At 39.8% G+C, this 20,207-nt stretch overlaps 1 protein-coding gene across 3 annotated transcripts in view; it reads left to right on the plus strand.

Annotated features, from left to right (window-relative positions):
• The window catches only part of LOC149188087 (D-2-hydroxyglutarate dehydrogenase, mitochondrial-like), a 544,264-nt gene that overhangs the window by 354,592 nt on the left and 169,465 nt on the right, over positions 1 to 20,207 (plus strand). For all 3 annotated transcript variants that reach the window (XM_089411563.1, XM_089411562.1, XM_089411564.1), the window contains 2 exons: positions 8,185 to 8,285; positions 8,530 to 8,638. In XM_089411563.1, coding sequence (XP_089267689.1) covers positions 8,185 to 8,285; positions 8,530 to 8,638 — 210 coding nt within the window. The remainder of the gene's footprint in view (positions 1 to 8,184; positions 8,286 to 8,529; positions 8,639 to 20,207) is intronic.

Consider the following 20,207-nt stretch of genomic DNA (forward strand, 5'->3'; position numbering starts at 1 on the left):
GGCAAGGGGATCAGAGTCAAGAAGGAGGAGGATGTTGCCCTAGCATCTGAGGGAAAGCAAGATCAACGGAAGAAGAAGGACCTCTCCAAGGTCAAATGCTTCCATTGTGGGGAGTTGGGTCATTATGCGACCCAGTGTCCAAGGAAGAAGAACAGGGGAGAGGCCTCCAAGACCAAGGCAGCGCCAACAAGGGCAGTGAAGGAAGTGGAGATAGACGATGAATGTGCACACGCCACTTGAGCGGAAGTGGGGAGACATCGAGCTGTAGTCAGACGGACTATTGGGGATGAGGGGCAGGATCCTCGAGGTACCCAACCTCTTGTATTAGACTTTGCTACGGGAACCCTGAAGAGGAGTAACAGGACTGGCTAAGTCGAGTAGAGACGGATGCGGATGGAGCAGCAGAGAGAGCTAAAGTGCAGGAGTCCCGAGACAGCGCAAGGCTAGCAGGGTGGAACAGTGCGAGAGGCACATGAGTGTTGCACTAGTGCAGGATGGCACATAGAGGTGTGCAACGGTATGAAATGCAGGGGTTGTTGCAGCAGCGCAGAGGTCAGAGAGGGACCACTTGTCAGCAGCAGAGGGAGCTTCAACATCAATGGGTGTCTCTAGCCCAACAAGGAGGTCAGAGTTGGGAGATTAGTTACTTACTTCTCAGTAACCAAGTTGCACTGCAGCAGTGGGCAGCACGATGCAGCGTGATGAGAGGAGGTGCAGTGCGGATGCAGTGCTGGGAGAAAGGACCAGCAGTGGCACGGATGCAGAGGGAGCTGTCGTATAGATGCAGCAGTGGCAATGGTAGAACCATCAACAGCAGTACAGGATGCAGCAGTGCAGAGGATGTTGGGTAGGGAGGCTTAGCATCGGCACAGGGACCGATGACGGATGATCAGAGTAATACTCAGTGAGGAGTATTGCTCAATGTTATCAGACTCGTAATCAGCAATAAATTGGCGAGGCAAAAGAGCGAAGAGTTTTAATCAGATCGGGAAAAAATCGATGAATTCATTAAATAAAAATATACACATATATTGAATTAAAAAAAAAAAACATTTTTCATTAATATTCGGTAAAGGCATGTCCAGACAATGCATAATATCAATAGATGTCCAGAATATCATGAATGAATAAGTATCTCATATATGTTATGAGTCCAAACATGATCCAAAGTACTGAGTCTTGACTCCTGAGTCCTAACCAGTGACTACATAGAACCAAAAGCATATGCTTCTAAAAGTTTACAAAAAATTGCATACTAATCAGAAAAAAATCAGTAACTAAGAGTCTAAGACTCTTAAGAGTGAGAACTAGAAGCGATTCCTCCCACTCCTTTGCTTACTTGACTCTCAAAGTTCTCCAAGTCATGAAGGCTTAAAAGAAGAGCCTCCTCTAATTGGACCCAGTCTGCCGCATTTGTAGTTTGCAAATCTATCTCTTCAAGGTTGATTGGTGAATGATCCAAACCTGTCATTATCATGAAACATTGAAATGTGAATTAAAGATTCACTTTGAAGTTTGAAGTTTGAACTTTAAAGTACGAACTAGATTATGAAACCTTCAAATTCAAGCTCTCGAGTCTCACCTAGTATTTGTTTGTTGCGAAGTCGTAGATTGTAATGGACAAATACAAGGTCATTTAAGCGTTTTTGTGTCAATCGGTTGCGCTTCTTAGAATATATTTTCTCAAACATGCTCCAGTTGCGCTCACAACCTAAAGCACTGCATGCTTGGTTTAAGATTCGAATGGCAAATCTCTTCAAATCTGGCATATCACTACCAAAATTTTGCCACCATAGACCTAACAAGTGGCAAGGGTTTGTGAGTAGAAGTACTAAATAGTAAAAACTTAAAAAGACAAGAAAATTTAATAAAACATTTAAGATACAAAATAAAGTTTAAACAAATTTAATGAATTGATGAAGCCTTCAAGCTGGGTACCTGACAACATCTTAGACCTTTCTCTTATAGCACTGGTATAGGCAAACAATTTAGATGGTGCCTTATAATCTTGTAGTTGGAAAAGACACGACTTTGAAATTCTGGATCAGGGAAGCACCTTTCCATGCATGTCATAAGTCCTCTGTCAACCTCCCCATCCTCATTAAATTTGCTCTTATCATAAAAATATTGTGGGTTTAAGAAGTACCCAGTAGCATGTAAGGGGGAATGCAATTGTCTATCCCAACGTGCATCTATAATGTCCCAAAGAGGCATATACTTTGTCTCATCATCCCCATATTTTCTTTTGATGGCCTCCTTTGCGAGATCCATCGCCTCATAAATGTAACCCATAGCAGGTTTGTCACCACGAACCATCCTGAAAGTTCAAGCATTCAAATTTAAAGAAATATGAAACATTGTAAATAAAAATAAGCTTGAAATGAAATTTAAAAAATGAAAAAGTTAAAAGACTTGAAGTACCTGAGAACTCTAACAAGGGACTCCATCACAACAATAATCTCTTCGGCATCTTTCCAGAAACCATCATTAAACACAAGTGCAACAATTTCAATGCCTTCAAGGGTCTTGGAATGTTTAGATGTCATCCACTCAGGTCCCAAGAACATCCTCTTCAGATTTATCTTTTTCTCAACCACAGATTGCAAAGTTATGAAATTTGTTGCAAATCTAGTCACTGTAGGTCGAACAATTTCTTTACCTTCAATGTAGTTTCTCATCGTGTTTAGGACAATAGTGTGGTTGTATAGGTATTTGGTTATGGATTTTTCCTTCTCCACAACCTCATGTATCCAATGAAGCTTACCAATGTCCTCAAGCATTAAATCTATACAATGGGCAGCACAAGAGGTCCAAAAAATAGTGGGCTGCCTAATCTCAAAAAGTCTACCAGCAACCATATAATTAGCTGCATTATTGGTGACAATTTGTACAACATGTTCTTCTCCCACTTCTTGAACGACTTCCTCCATCATTTCACAGATAAGTTGGGCAGTCTTAACCTTGTTTGAAGCATCCACTGATTTGAGAAACATTGTGCCTGCAGGACAAGATACAAGGAAATTTATTAAAGTTCTATTCCTCTGATCTGTCCATCCATCACTCATGATGGTGCACCCTATTTCAACCCATGATGAATGAAACTCAGCTAGCACAAGCATGACATCTTCAACACTCTCTAACAACAATTATGTCCTAAGGCTCTCTGATGTAGGGGCTTTGAACCCTGGACCTGCAATAGCAACTGCATCAATCATAGCTTGCCAATAAGGACTTCTGGCACAGTGGAAAGGTATGTCAAAATAGTACCAAAAGTTAGCAATGTCCTTCCTTGCTTGACTATGGATATTATTTTTCCAACCAGTGGCATCCAAGGTAGGTTGGGAACTAGGTTTTGTGCGGGGAGCAAAGAAAGGTGTTTATGTTTCCACCTCCAGTGTTGAAGGAAGGACTCATTTGGCCTTGAGTTTGACTTGGACTTGGAGGCATGTGTGGGAAACTTGGGAACGACATTGAGGATTCAACAGAGGGAGGTGACAAGGGGGTAGTGGAAGAAAAACCGTCAACTCCAAGAGTTCCTATTTCACTATTTTGCTTTGCTTTCTTGGCATTATGCTGACGCAACATATCAATGGCCAGGGTTGCTTGGTGTTTGACATTATCATCAACCTTGTTGCAAAGACCTATATCATGGCCAGGTATTTGTGGAAGGTGGAACTTAAATCTATAAATGCCTCCACTACATTTCGCTTTGCAAAATTTAAAAGGAGCTTGGGGTCTCCGGGAATCTTGTCACAATAAGCCCAAGCAAAGTCCTTCTCCCTCGGCATTGTTGTTGTTTTGGACTTGTGTTTAATTTGTGGCTTCTGTTAAGATTTGGAGTCGTGGCTTCTATTTAATTTGTGGCTCCTGTGAAAGACAATAAAAAATGAAATTTAAAAATGTTCCAAAAATTTAAAATATGTTAGAAATCTAAAAAATTAAATGAAATCCCTTTTTGCTTAGTTATAAGAGGGTGCTTTGTCTATATTAAAAGCCAATGAGGCATTTTAATTGTTTCCTTTGTCTACTTTACATAATACTAGAGACCCTCTCTGAGAACATTTGCAGTCTACTCTAGGTTTTATTGAGGTGTGTTCGAGATCACAATGCCATGTTATTTGAAGGTATTTCAGGCTCTTTGTGAACACATTTAAGGACACTCGGAAGGCACTCTTTTATGATAAGTTCCCAACTTTACTTAGTAACTTGACTAGGAAGGGGTAGATCCCCCAACAGGGATGAAAACAAAGAAGCTACCCACAGAACCTATAGACCTATATCCCACTTTGAAATAGAAATTACCTAGATAGAGTTGACAGAGGATTTTCCGCGACTTCCAGGACCACTCAGGGAATTTCCATTTTGAAGCCCACTCCTTTGCCTAGAACCTATGTGGTGTTGCGTGCATGCTTCAGATAAGTTCACTGTTGTTTGCCCACGAAGATGGAGGATTAATAGACTAGGGCTATCCCACAGTTCACAGTGGAAACTGGAAAACCCGTCTGTCAGCAAACTTGCAAAGTGAACTGCGGCTTCTTTGCCCGTCTGTCTGGAAAGCTCTCTGCGGCGTCGTGGAATGCGGCTTCTCTACGATGTCTGTTTGGAAAGCTCTCTGCGGCGTCGTGGAATGAGGTTTCTCTGCGGCAGCGAAGTGAAAAATCAAATTGGCGACAGCGTAGTGAACAATGAAAACCCGATAAAGTGACAATCCTCAACCGGCGGGACCCAGGAAAAAAACGTGAAAATCAACCCAAGCAGACTTGCGAGTCAAACTCGCATTGACCACGAGTCAAATTTGGTCAACGCGATTTGACTCACAAAGTTTTGACTCTGCTTGTTTGACGGTTGATCCGATTTTAACTCGCAAGTACTCGCCGATTTCTGTTACACTGGTATTGCTAGAGCACAATCCTCACTAAGAGGGAGTGTTGATTTGGGGTAGCATCGAATGTGCTCTAGCCACGAAATTTGGTGGAGAGGTTGGGGCACATGAGATCTCCAATACTCAGAAAGGGTTTGGGCAGATTCTAAACAGTTCAGGAGATATTAAAATAATTAATATTTTTAATGGAGTCCCTAAGTCTAAACTTAAGGAAAATTAAAATATTAATGTGAATTAATATAAAATTGTGTTAGAATGGTCCAAGAGACATGGATCAAGCCAGATCTAATCTTAGCTGTTGGTTAGGGACTTAATCTCAGTCGTTGATTTGTCAACGGGAAAAGTATAAGAGGAGGCTTGAGGGTCACTTGGAGAACACACCAGAGTGATTAGTCATTCTATTCTCTAGAGCAGAGTTTTGCTAAGAGAGAGAGAATCCGTGATCGGTGGCAGCGAGGGGCAATGAGTACGAGGCAGAGAGGCAGGGACAGTGCCGAGAGACCAGCACAGAAGCAGAGAGAGGCAGACGCAGAGCCAGAGTGAGCCACATAGAGGCAGCAGAGACTGCGTAGAGGCAAAAGGGCCTGCATCATCCATGTAGAGGCTGCAGGAGTGACGCAGAGAGCCAAAGAGGCTATGCAAAGCCTTAGCAGGCTGACGCAGAGGGTTTCAAGCTAATGCAGAGGCCAGCAGGGCTGATGCTGGGTTTTAGATTGTGTTGAAGAGGGGTTTCGTGGTGCAGGCTTTCCGAATACCTGTTTTCGAAGAGAGGTATTCTACCAGATTTTTTTATCTCTGTCGGGTTATCCAGTTTGGCATCCAGTGTACTCAGAAAAGGGATGCTTAATAATAAAACCCTCAGATAGCTGCACCGGTTTTCCCGCATTGGGTTTTTCTGGGGACATTAGTCCAAAAATAACGGTGTCATTTTTTGTGCTTGTTTCTATTTCCTTCAGTTGATGTTCTGTAATATGTTGAGCATGCACTTGTATTTATTTTCAGTGTTTACATGGTAAATAACTTGTTAATTAATAGAACAAGTAGGTAGGAATAAATTAGTAAAGTGCATGGAGGGTTTCTAACTTGTAGACTTAGAAACTTCAACAGAGGGCCAGAGAGGCTGCACAGAGCCTCAGAAGGTTGACGCAGAGGCAAGGAGGGCTGACGCAGTGTTTCAGATTGTGCTGGAGAGGGTTTCGTGGGGTAGACTTTCAGAATATCTGCTTCCGAAGAGAGGTATTACTGCCAGATTATTTATCTTTGTCGGGTGAGCCAGTTTGGCACCTAATGTACTCAAGAAAAGATGCTTAATAATAAAACCCTCAAAACTATTGCACCGGTTTTCCCAAGTTGGGTTTTTTCGGGGACGATTGTCCAAAAATAACGGTGTCCCTTGTGTGTTTGTCTATTTCTTTCAGTTGTTGATCTGTAGATGGTTGAGACTGTATTGTGTTTATTTTAGTGTTTATATGGTCAAATAACTTGTTAGTAATTAAACAAGTAGGCGAAATAAACCAAAGAATACAGATAAAATTTCTGACGGGTAATACCTAGAAATTTAAACATAGCTAAGCCCTAGGACAGAACCCTCAGGTTTACTATTGCGTGTTGGATGAAAACCCAACACTCTTGAAGAGATTTCATCCAGAAGTCTCACAGAGCCTCAATTTTATCAACAGATTGGAGTGGGGATCACACAAATTTCCAGTTTGGGTGTCATTTTTAGTTGAATTTTTGGAGGCCCGGTTTAGTGATGCTGCAGATATATCATATTTTTGGAGGCCACCTCAGATATCTTCCAGCTCAGCTATTGGTAGATGTACTGGCATGTATATAAATAAAGCTGAGGTTGCCTGTGTACTTTTGAGTTGCAGTTTATGTGTTTACATTGCAAATCTATCTGTTGTTTTGATTGAGTTTCAATTGAGCAAATTTGCGGTGTAAATTTTGAAGTAAAATTGCAAAAAAATTGCCAAATAAAATTTAGGGATATTACATTTCCCTTATGATGCAGTTAGGGTGGATTTCTAGGGTTGGTGTCAGTGAGGTCACAAGAGTGATATTACATCATCGGTGGGCCTGAAGGGTTTTGGAGGAGTTTTATGAGGTTCAGTTACTATATTTCATCATCAGGGTCAGTTCCACAGAATTTGTTTTTGGTTCTGTTGCATTTTAATGATTTCCATAAAATGGGGATATTATCAGTATATTTTAATTAAATACATTAAATGTGTGATAGGGGAAGAATTATGTGGAGAAACACCTTAGTGTAATAGCTCATTGGAACCAGAATGAAAAGATCTACAGGATGGGATGCCAAAAAGTAACTTTCAGTGGCTGGAGAGAGTAGAGGCAGATTTACCATTTTCCGGGATTAGAAGTGACTTAAATAAAATAAAATAAAGTCACTTAAGTAAAATATGAAGGAGAAGCTTCTAGAGTGGGAATAAAAGAATAAAATAAAAGTGCTTCTAGAAGGCTGGAGAGAGATCCATCCAATCTTTAAAAGGAGGGGGAGCAAGTCATTTGGATATATTGGGAATTTGCAGTATATTATGTTGGAGAGGTTTTGGGAACGTGCTTCTCAGAGAGCCCTAGGATGGAAACCCTTAGGTTCCTTCTATGTGTTGGACGAAAAACAATCACACTATTGAGAAGATTTCATACAGAGATCTCATTGGGTTTCATTTCTAGTTTCAGTTTGGGAGGTCAGAGTCGGTGTTGCAGCAGATTTTGGAGGCCATCTCAGCTACTCTCCAGCTAGTTTGCCAGCTTTTTCTGCAGATTATCATTGTAATTGCTTCTTAATATTAAATAAATAAACAGCTGGATTTTGCAGTTTATTGTCTACCTGTGCATTCTTTTCTCAGCAAATTACGGAGTAGATCTTTGTAAAATTTCTTAAGTCTGATGGATATAAAAATATTTGTAATTGCCGATATTTGTAATTTTCATGATATTTTGGATGAAGTTCATGAAGTAATTTTGCTGGAAGAAAATCCCTAGTAATTTAACAAAAATAATTAAAAGGGATATTAGAGAATGTGGGTGGCCTCTTCATATACTGAGTTTAGTCATGGAAGTCTTGTCTGTACTCTGCATAATCTACGATATAATTTTCAACATATTTTTAATTTGTTTCAACGTCTAGTGGCATGCATTTTCTATCTAGATGAAAAAGAGTATGAGCAGTTCTTGTGATTATAAAAGTGATACATTAGATCCTTAGTTCGCTGTTCAACAGTATAGTGTGCTTTATCAAAGTTTTAATCCGTTATTCATGTTCATTTTAAATCTTGCAGGCTTTGAATCACTTGGAAGGTGTCAGGAACCCTTTACCTTCTTCAAAGGAGAAATTCTATGTTTTGATTGAGACTACTGGTAGCAACCAGTTGCATGACAAGTAAGAGATCCTGGCTATCTGATGCAACTCCTTGTACACAGTATGAGCTACGTTATTTGTCATGATAGACTTTCTTCTTATGAAATAATATAGGATTTGCAAGTAATTGCTTACCTACCTCCTCTCTGACTTCAATCTCTGTAGAACTAATGTTCCTAAAACCGTGGGATATAAAATGTTTTCTGACTGTTTGTGATAAGCTACTTCATCCATCTAAATGAGCTTCTCGTATATTCTTTTACAGAGCAAAGTTGGATGCCTTTCTGGAGAGTTGTCTTGAAAATAGTCTCATTGTTGATGGTAGTGTGGCACAAGACTACAATCAGATTGCTGCATTTTGGCGAATACGTGAGGTTAGTTAGAACACCTTACTGCTTGATAAATTAACCTTTTTTTCTAATAATTTTCTTTCTTTAAATATCAATATAAATAGAGATGTAATGTGCTTTTTATACGAAAGGAATGGGCTCCATATGCAGCTACCGCAAGCACTAGTTAAGCTCAAAAACTGGATTGACTTATCATCTTAGGAAGCTACTTGTCACTCAATCCTGCAAAGATAAAAAATTCAAAGAAGAAAATCTAAAAGAGATGGGAATATTTAGATTGACAATCCTCCTGCTCAATCTTTTCCCAAACTGAACATAACTTAGCCTATCAGAGAAGATGCTTTTCTGAAAATCGGGCCAATAAAGGTCAATAAAAAGTCTCCTTACAGGATTACATATCAACTATAAATGCAAAACAATTCAAAGATTGTGAATTTTCTAGAAAGACATAAATTTGTTCCGTAAAGAATTAATACTTGTTTTTCTGCACTGATGACACCTTCAACTTCAGCCAGTTTGGTATTAAAAGAATTCACCAAACATCAGTTTTTAAGAGAGGATATGCAGGCAATTTTGAGAAACTATATCAAGTCCCTTGGTTACTATCATAAGTCATGTTCCCTATTAACCAATTTTCATATCTGTTACAAGTTGGTCTCCTTATCCCTAAAACATATTCTCAAATGCAATTGTTGAGAGGGGTTGCAAGTAAATGTACCTACTTAATGTTGAGGAGATAGTGGTAATAAATGATCCTAGAAGACACCTCACATGAAATGATAGCATATGGCCATCAGAAACCTCCCATTTCATTGAAACTGACATAATTTGATGTTGTTCTTGTTACGCTAAAGTGTAAAAGTCCAAATGTTAATTTTAGGATAACAATGGTATGTTTTATGCTTGGAGCAATTTTACATCAATTTTCTTTATTAGCCCAATATCATATCCAGTATAGCAATCACATCAACATGATCGTAAAATGCAGATAGAACATAAACAATAACAATAGAAGACAAGCCAACACAAGAGGACACAAGATATGGCACCAGCTAGAGCCAAACCCCAATGTGGGGAAACCTGTAACGACCCATCTAAACTTTATATTAAAACTGATATGAGTTAACTTTAAAAATAAATATGAATTAAACGTTATAATAAATATAAATTTAAAATTAATAAATATATAAAATTAAACTTCATAAAATTAAAGTTTATAATAAAAATAAAATTTGAAACCTTATGTAAAAGGTAAACGCATCAACCAAACCTGGAATATAAACAAAGTACATAGATCAGATGGATAAATATCTGAGAGTGAAATGCATGCGGAGGCGTGTCGAGAGGAGGAAGAGCGGTGGCCGTAGGCGGGAGGGCGGCCACCGCCAAGCCTGCAATTATAAAACCACTGATCTGAGCCGATCAAGGGGGAGGGGGGAACGCAGAAAAGGAGGAGAAAATCAGGAGAGAAGGGAGGGCAAACCAAAGGAAGACATTGACCAAGGGAAGAGCTTTAGGCATTTTGAGGTTCTGGGCACGGGGGACAGTGAGCTTCTGTAAGAAGCTTACTGGATTGAGCAGCCAGGCTCTGCTCAGTCTGGCTGGGTGGAATTGTTTTCCCGGTAATTGGATCAGAGTAACCACAACGCCATCAACTACACCAGAGCAACACCAGAGCAGGCAGCAGTTCAGGTAGGTGTTCAAAATCCCTTACGGTTACTGCATTTCAGTTTTGGTTCTTACTGTATTTCAGTTCTGGTTCTTACCGTATTTCAGTTAATGGTCATTACACATGGTATCAGAGCGTTGTTCAAACCTTTTTTTGACCTTACAGGCCCACAATTCGCTGTTCTTTGGTATATGGTGAATGAAATGGATTTCTTTAATTGCCCTTGCCTGCGTTCTTTCCTTTCCCTGTCAGCTGTATCACCTGTAGCTGCAATAAAGCAAGCGAAATAATTATGTTCCTGTGCTTTGGATTCTAGCCTTAGGGCATCATTCCGACACTGCAGCAGCTCGCGTCCTTGAATTTCGTCAATTTGTGCGTCTGTCGAGATTTTCCCTCATTTCTGAGATTCGGCCGTTTTCTTGTTTGAGAATCATTGGTTGCCGCGGCAATAGAGCATTGCTGTGAATATACAATGACATTATTTCTCATGGCAAGTAGGGCGGAGTACCATTCCGGAATTAAAAAAAAAGCTTCGTTTTCTTAAAAACAACCACCCTTTAGTGCCATTCATATGAAGTTCAGCTGGTGATGCATGATTCAATTTCCTCACGCAAACTCAGCAAATATTTGGGTTTTAGTTGAAAATATCCGAGAGAGTTGAAAATACACCGTTGTTTCCTGCCGCGTCCGTGACGATAAATTAAAGCTAGCCACTATTGCATTTAGAAGTTCGTGGTTCGGACAAAGGAATTTCAGAGTGGAGCTTCAGTGAACGGAAATTTAAGAACAATCATCCCGTGTTTGACCGGAGCCTCCTTTGTGTTCCTTCAATGTCTGGCTGGGTGGCTCGCAAGGTCAAGCGGGATTTCAAAGTTCGGAAGAAGTCAAAAACGGTGAGCAGCAACCTGTAGGAAATTTAATTGCGGGACGATATTCCTTGCGGCGGTGCTGTGTGCCATAAATGTGTGCAGAGCTCGCCGCGCCGTCCTACGGCTGTTTCTCATGCTTTTCGAAACCTTGCTTCAAATTTTCTCATTTTTAATTTCAAATAAGGAAATGCGATTGTTCGATTTATGCTTTATTTATTAGTTTTCATATGAGCACAGGGTCTCTGTTAATTCCGAACCACTGTCACCTAGGATCCCATTGCCCCACTCTTTTCAAATGATCGTAAGTCACCTGAAGGGGGGGGGGGGGTTTCCCTAATTAATACTCATGTACTCTGGGCTATAAAGCATTGGTGTAGAAGGGATTGGTTTCTCTGTTTGTATATGAATGTGTTCCAGGACAACATTTAGTTTTAAACGATTGCCTGGAAGTGCTCAACATTATATAGCTACGGTGTTCTCGAGTTTCCTTCTTATGGACAAACAGATTCGATTTTATGAAAGTGTAACTCTCTGGTGAAGCTAATGAATTTGTTACCAACCTTTAGATTATTGTATAAAGCATACGAATGGAGCTATTATCACATGGAATAACAACAGGGAAACAGAGCCACTGAGCTTTAGTATTAACATATTTTCAAAATATACCGATAGCATTCAAACAGGAAAGCATGAAGGCACACTAATAAACCTGAAACGGAAATGAGGTATATTTTCCTTGAACTGTAACAAAATTTCCAATCGTACAACCATTGTTGAGGTCTTTCCACTTCCTGGACCTGCCAATATCAGTAAAGATTTTGAAATATCACTTGTAGCTGCCTCTCGTTGTGTCTCATTCAAAGACTGTAGATATGCCGGCAGGCTATCAGATGCAGATATTGATGAGGCACCTGAACTGCATGAATAACCTACTAAATCGTCTGACTGATTTGATGAAAGGGGTTGATTTGTTGCTTCAGCAAACACAGGATTACCAGAAGGCATCCAGCCCTGGTTTCCTCCCAGTACGAACAAAGCCATTGCTTATAGAACCTTGCATCCAAGTCTGGACGAAGCCTACATCTTCTCTATACTCATATATTGTAGTTGTTATCTGTTTTGCCAGATCAACTTTAAATGCAGTGAACCCTTCTAAACAGGTTCCTTTTTATGTTCCTTGACAGTAATCGATTCTAACTTGATAGGTTCCCGGATATGTTGTTGATCATTCATAGCCTCCTAGGATTGCCAGTTTCCAGTTGACAGGAACAGCTAAATTTCTCAGGTAATATCTATGCAAGTTTTCTGCCAAATATTGTGAAATCTGACCTTTATTGATAAGATAACATGTAGTACTTATCTATATGGATACGTTTAAGCTACAGGTATCTAAAGGTAACAATACTCGGTAAATAGTTGCTATATCCTTATTTATAATACGGTGCTTAATAGTTATGATCAAATCCCATATGTGTAATCACTAGTGTTAGCAACAGGATATGGAGCTAAGTATTCACAGTAATCAATCATTATGCTTATAACATAAGTAGGAGTGTATCAATGGAGATACTATTATAGTCATCACCTTTCTACGTATGAGTAACTGCATATTACTGATTCACTGTTGAACTAGTGTGACGGTATTTACATAAGTAAGTTAAGCAGCTTTCTATACAATGAGCATGGTTACAGTGTTACTACAGGTCAGCTTAGCTCACTACAACCTTAACAAGAAGAGTCATCATCATTTTAAAGCACAGTACTTGTACAGACTATCTGAGAGTAGCCCGTTGTTAGACCAGTTATTCCTTGCCTATGAGTGTGGTTCTCCGGTGTGTAGCACAAAATTTTTCCATGAATCCTATTGCAGTCAAATTTGCACTTACATCAACCATTAAAGTGTTATGTGCAATTCACAAAAACTACTTTTCAAAAGCATCAGTTAGAGAACAAAATTATACTAATTATATCCTTTGACGGAGTCATTCTTAAAACAAAACTGGTTCTAAAATTCATAATCACATTTTATCCTAATTTATTTCCTCCGTTTAAACCCAATCTACTATTTATGATATACTGCTGAACTGTATCTCTTCTAGATTTTAATCATGACATGTCTATGGTAAATTTTTCGGCTAAAGGTCAAACTGATATGGAACCAAAACAACCCTTCATTTTTATAGATTTAATCCATATCCAAGTAATATATTCAGAATATAAATATGTATGACCTTCCTTAAATGTAATAGCTAGATTGAGGTATGGCGGGTATGTTACCGACATATATTGTAACGAGACATTTAACATTTTTCAATCGTGGATATTATTTGGTGAATAAACTTTGGATGTCTTACCTTAGGAGCTTATAACCACACTTCTGCATTATTCATATTAGGATAGAATACCCTGCATTAGGACAAGGAGGTCGCGAGACCACCCTCCTTGACCTCGGTACCAGTAAGATCCGCCTAGCGGATAAAAATAGCAAAACTATACCCGTTTATGAATGTGAAGTTGCAAAAGAAAATTATGTGTTGAATTCGGTTGTCTACCTCAAAATTTTTATAGACTTTTATTATGTGTTCAGGAACCATTACAATGGTAAGGACGTATGAGCGACGACGATGTGATCAGGCAGCATCACCACCAGTAATGCCGCCACCGTCGCCATCATCATCCCCATCACCATCGTCACCACCAAGACCATCATCAACATCAATCGCCCCAGCGCCAGAGTTAACTGTGATAATGAATTCTTTGGAAGCCTTATTGGAAACATTAAAAGAGTCATCTAAGGCCAAAACCAAAGGGGAATTTCAACATGTAGCCACCAGTTCAGTGGAACCAAATACTTTTTGAGCCCAGAAGATCGAAAGAAGACATTTCTAGGGAGCTGCAGAAAATTAGACTCCCAGAATTCTCAGGAGGTCGAGCAGGTGAGCGCGCTGAAGCATGGTTAGAAGGAATGAACAGATGCTTTAGGTTAAGAGAATATTCTTCTTCGGCAAAAACAAAAATTGTCGTGTTTCAACTAAAGGAAAGTGCCTTGATTTGGTGGGGAAATCTGGAAAAGCAGCTGCACCTTACATCGGATAATGTCCCTTGGGAACTATTTGAGGAAAGGTTCCGCGCAAAGTATTTACCTCCATACTTTCAATAACAACAAGCCAGAGCCTTTCATACATTAATTCAGGGAAATAAAATGGTGGAAGAGTACGAGATAAGGTTTATGGAGCTTGTAAAATACATTCACTACTTAGATTCTGATGAACGTCAAGCTGAACGCTTCATATTTGGGTTAAATCCTCGCATCAGAGCCTTGGTAAGCATGTGGAAACCATCATCAGTAGCCGAGGCAGTTGAATGCGGTCGTTATGCAGAAGAGCACCTTGGAATCAAAAAAGATATGGGGCCAGCAGGGCCTTTACAATCAGGATTTCCAGGAAAGACTCCTCGAAACTTCTTCAGAGGAGATAGCTCGAGGCCACCTTACGGTAACAGGTTTACCCCAAGAAATATAGGGACAAGAGCTCCCATGGCAGTAAACACTATAGCCGCGGAATCATCAAACACCAGTCCATGGACATCTCGAGGGACTGCCAGTAGAGGAAGAAATTCGAGAGGAATCAACATGAGAGGACGAAGCTCGTTCTCTAGAAATTCACGTCCTGATTCAAGAGGATCAACGCAGCTTAATTGTTGGGGATGTGGGGGACCGCATTTTCAACGTGACTGCCCAGAAGCTTCATCGAATATATTGCATAGGACTGGAAAGGAGCCGATATCAAACAATCGAGGTAATCATAGAATTCATGCAGTAGTCAACCACGACCAAGCAGCCCATCAATCCACTGTAGTGGAATCTTCAGGTATTATCAATGGTATAAAACTCAAAATCTTATTTGATACTGGTGCCACAGATAGTTTCATTTCGTCATATGAATTAAACAAATGTGAGCTGGTAGCTCATAGACAAAATGATTTCCATCAAGTGGAAATGGCTTCAGGAGAACTCCAAACCGTGGGCTTGAGTGTGGATCAATGCAAAATTGACCTAGGGGTCTGTTGGACTAAACTGATAGTTTATGTCACGGCCTTAGGTACTCAGCTAAATTTAAGCACTGCTTACCATCCTGAGACTGATGGGCAAACTGAAAGAGTAAATCAAGTACTTGAAGACATGTTGCGAATGTATGTGATGGATCAGCAATCACATTGGGAAAAGTACTTACCCTTAGTCGAATTTGCATACAACAACAGTTACCACAGTTCGATTGGGATGCCTCCATTTGAGGCATTATATGGCAGACCTTGCAGAACACCGTTAAGTTGGGACAGGTTAGAAGATCGAGTGATAATAGGGCCAGAATTAATCCATGAAATGGAAGCGCATGTAAGACAAATTAGACAACAATTAAAGGAAGCACAGGATAGACAAAAGAGTTATGCTGATGCTCACCGAATTGATAGGAGGTATGAAGTAGGAGATCAGGTCTTCATTTGCATCAAACCAAATAAAAGTACTATTCGATTCGGAAAAGGGACAAAGTTGTCGCCCCGATTTATTGGACCGTTTAAAGTCGTGGAAAGAGTTGGACCTGTTGCCTATCGTCTTGCCTTGCCACCCCACCTGCATAGAATTCATAATGTATTTCATGTTTCTGTATTAAGGCATTATATAGCTGATCTATCTCATAACCTTCAATGGAAGGAATTGCAGGTATCGGACGAGGGAGTCGTAACGGTCGAACCATTACGTATACTGGAACGTAGGGTTCGACAGCTGAGGAACCGCCTAGTGGATCATGTTAAGGTCCAATGGGACAAGTATAGTCCTGGATCAGCAACTTGGGAAATACAGAGGACATATGTCAAAGATACCTTAATCTATGTCAATTTTGAAGAACTTTAAACTATGTTTAGTATATATTTACTTCACTGCAATCAGAGACTCAGAAACATTTTGAATGATTATAGATATACGTGAAATTTTGTGACATAATACATGTTTAATTTTTGTTAGGACATGGATACCAAAACGATATATGTAGTTCATTTTACTAAATTATAGTTGTCAAGGTAAAGTTAAAAAACGTTAAATGATTTTACTTTTGATAGAAATTAAGATATTATAAATCTGTTTTATTTCTGCATGTCAACATGAACAATGGAATAGAAGTCAGGAAGTGAATACATTCTAGATGAAAGTCAAAAGATATGCATGGAATATGGCAAAATATGTTATGCTGTAATGTCATATGTGAATAATACATGAGTTATTTTGAATATGCTAATGCACATTTTACAAATGTATGGGTAAGTGTATGATTGCAGATAATGAACAGTTACCGGGATAACCACGTGATGACAGAACCTCAGAACCATTAAAGCTCAAAGTGATTCTATGATAAAGTATTAGCCCTAATTCTACTGGGAGGGGTGGAGGTGTTACCCACCGTTTATCCTCCGAACCCTGGAGTCATGGGAGGACTATGTGAATCACACTCCCCTAGACATGTGATGATGACTGTCGGATGCCTACTGGGAATCAGGTCGGTATAACTGACGCTGTCACCTTAGAGTTTATGAATGGTTAGGTCAGTAAAACTGACGCCATGGCATACTTCAGTAGAGGACGGATAGGATGGGAGCGGAAGAGATTAGGAAGGATAGGATGATTTTAGAATAGCTTGGGAACCTGGGTAGGATAAGAATTATCCATTTAAAATCATAAACCTAAAACTTTGATTTTATAGTCTCTTGATATTAAAACAAAAATTTTGAAATCTAAGAAGGGGGTACCAATTACTATCTTAAGTTAAAAAAAAAAAAAAAAAAAAAACTCTAACTTCGTGACGAAGTTTTCTGAAGGGGGAGTGTATGTAACGAACCATTTAAACTTTATATTTAAACTGATATGAGTTAAACTTTAAAAATAAATATGAATTAAACATTATAATAAATATAAATTTAAACTTAATAAATATATAAAATTAAACTTCATAAAATTAAAGTTTATAATAAAAATAAAATTTGAAACCTTATGTAAAAGGTAAACGCATCAACCAAACCTGGAATATAAACAAAGTACATAGATCAGATGGATAAATATCTGAGAGTGAAATGCATGCGGAGGCGTGTCGGGAGGAGGAAGAGCGGTGGCCGTAGGCGGGAGGGCGGCCACCGCCAAGCCTGCAATTATAAAACCACTGATCTGAGCCGATCAAGGGGGAGGGAGGAACGCAGAAAAGAAGGAGGAGAAAATCAGGAGAGAAGGGAGGGCAAACCAGAGGAAGACAATTGACCAAGGGAAGAGCTTTAGGCATTCTGAGGTTCTGGGCACGGGGGACAGTGAGCTTCTGCGAGAAGCTTACTGGATTGAGCAGCCAGGCTCTGCTCAGTCTGGCTGGGTGGAATTGGTTTCCCGGTAATTGGATCAGAGTAACCACAACGCCATCAACTACACCAGAGCAACACCAGAGCAGGCAGCAGTTCAGGTAGGTGTTCAAAATCCCTTACGGTTACTGCATTTCAGTTTTGGTTCTTACTGTATTTCAGTTCTGGTTCTTACTGTATTTCAGTTAATGGTCATTATAAAACCTTTGATCAATTCTTCAAAAGTTCAGCAAAGAGAGAGAGAGAGTACAATTTACAATATTCACTTGCCCAAATTGATCAATCAAGACTCAAAACAACATAATTGAAAGCCTTAATTGTTGATTTGTGGTAGCATCGGAAGTGCTCTAGCCATGAAAATTGGTGGAGAGACTAAGGCACATAAGATCTTCAAGACCTAGAAATGGTTTGGGGAAATTCCACCCAGTTGGAGAGATATTAAAATAATTAATATTTTTAATGGGGTTCCTAAGTCTAAACTTAGGAAAATTAAAATATTAATGGGTATTAATATAAAACTAGGTGAGAATGTTCTAAAAGACATGGATCAAGCCAAATTTAATCTTAGCCATTGATTAGGGATTTAATCTCGGCCATTGAAGGCTCAATAGGAAAAGTATAAGAGGAGGCTTGAGGGTCAGTTGGAGATACACCAAATTGATCAGTCAGTTTGATTTTTTGGAGTGGGGTTTTGCTGAGAGAATTGAACCAGTGACCTGTTCAGCGAGGGGCAGTTCGGCATGAGGCTGAGAATACATAGTAGAGAGGCAGAGATAGTACCAGAGAGACAACATAGAGCTTGGAGAGGCTGATGCAAAGGGAGCTAAGTGTTACGCAGAGGCAGTTGGGAGCTACACAAAGGCTAAAGAGGCCAACATGGGTGACACAGAGGGTCCAAGATGTTGACGCAGAGGCTAGCAGAGCTGATGTAGGGCCAAGAGGTAGCGCCAAAAGAATTTTCGTGGGACAAATTGAGTGTTGGTGAGCGGGAAGGGTGATGCAGTCCCTGCAAAGGGATGCAAAGCAGTGGAAGTTGCCACAGTTGCAGTGGGATCGTTCATATGGTGACTGATCAACCGGAATATCTCTCTCCGAGGAAAGGTACTACTACCGAGGGCATTCTCTATTGGGTGAGCCATTTCTGGCACCCTAGTTGTATTTAGAAATTGCATAATAATAAAACCCTCATATCTGTTGCACCGGTTTTCTCGCATTGGGTTTCTCCGGGGACAATTGTCCAAAAATAACGGTGTCCCTTGTGTGTTTGTCTCAGTTATTTCAGTTGTTGATCTTATATGAGTTAAGGCTGCATTTGTGTTTATTTTCAGTATTTATATTTATAAATAACTTGTTAATGAAAGAACAAGTAGGAGAAAATAAACCAGATAATCTAAGTCACCTGACACAGGGATTCGGGATTCGTAGGATACAGGAATTCGAGAGTCGGATTCGGACAGGTTGACCTCCCGGAACAGGACACGTAGGATTCATTATATATTAGTTTATTAAATATATATATATTAAAAATTAGATATTTCTTACACAGATTCTCATTAATGATACAAATTCATTGTGTTCAAACATACATCTTCATCTAGATGTTAGTTTTACTGTTTACAAAGTAAGTTAGTAACATTATAGCATGCATAGTACATACAAAATCCAAATACATGTCACATAAATCATGATTCATAAATGAAAGACAACTTACAAGATAGTAAGATAAAGACACTGAGAACTGTAGTTTTCTCATTAAGTCATCAAATCAAAATGTGTTACATAGGTAGTGCAATGCCAATGGCAAATAGAAATATAAAATATAAAGAAACTACAGGTATACTAGCCCATGACTCATGAGTCAACAATCCTCATAGTCATCATCAGAATCAGCATCAATGTCCTCATCATCATGGTCACTAGACTCACCACTGCTCTCCTCTGCATCATCCTCCTCCCCTGTATCCATAGTTGCCTCTGCTTCTGCTGGTGTGGAGGATGACCCCTCTAAAATATCATCGTCATCAAATCTAACAGGCTCTAGCACTGGATCATTGAGATCCATGTTGGCCAATGCCAACTCAACACTTCTATCCAAACCTATATCATCAGGAAAGACATCCCACATCTTTGTCTTTCCCCTCGACCACTCTTCCCTCTGCCTGTAAATAAGACGAAGGTTGGTGTGCACATACACCATTGTCTCTGCCCTGGACTACTCAAGCCTGCTTTTCTTCACACTATACAAATTCCCATATGTGCTCCAATTCCTCGCAACAAGAGGATGATGTCACTTGAGAGAGGAGCCTCATGGCTAACTGCTGAAGAGGAGGGCTTGTTGCCCCATGATTTTCCCACCAAGAATAGGGCTTCTTAGTCCCCATGTCTCTAATCACATCATATCCTGCAAATCGACCAGTGCCAGTGGAAAACTCTGCAAAAGCATCCTCCACCTCATCAAGCAATGCTCTATCTTGAAAAACCCGCCTGAATGCATCTTTCCTCCCCTGTGCGATTTCACCATCCACGTGAGGAGGGAATCTGCGGGATGGTCCACCATTCAGCCACTCCTGGCTGTAGTATTTTGGGTTCAATGAGTGAGCCAAACAATGTAAAGGTGTGCAATTCTTGTCCCATCTGCTGACAAGATTATCCTGTATAG

Source organism: Pinus tabuliformis, chromosome 3_1, assembly GCF_031772625.1.
Source record: "Pinus tabuliformis cultivar Carrire ecotype Pingquan chromosome 3_1, CPIR1, whole genome shotgun sequence".
NCBI classification, from domain to species: domain Eukaryota; kingdom Viridiplantae; phylum Streptophyta; class Pinopsida; order Pinales; family Pinaceae; genus Pinus; species Pinus tabuliformis.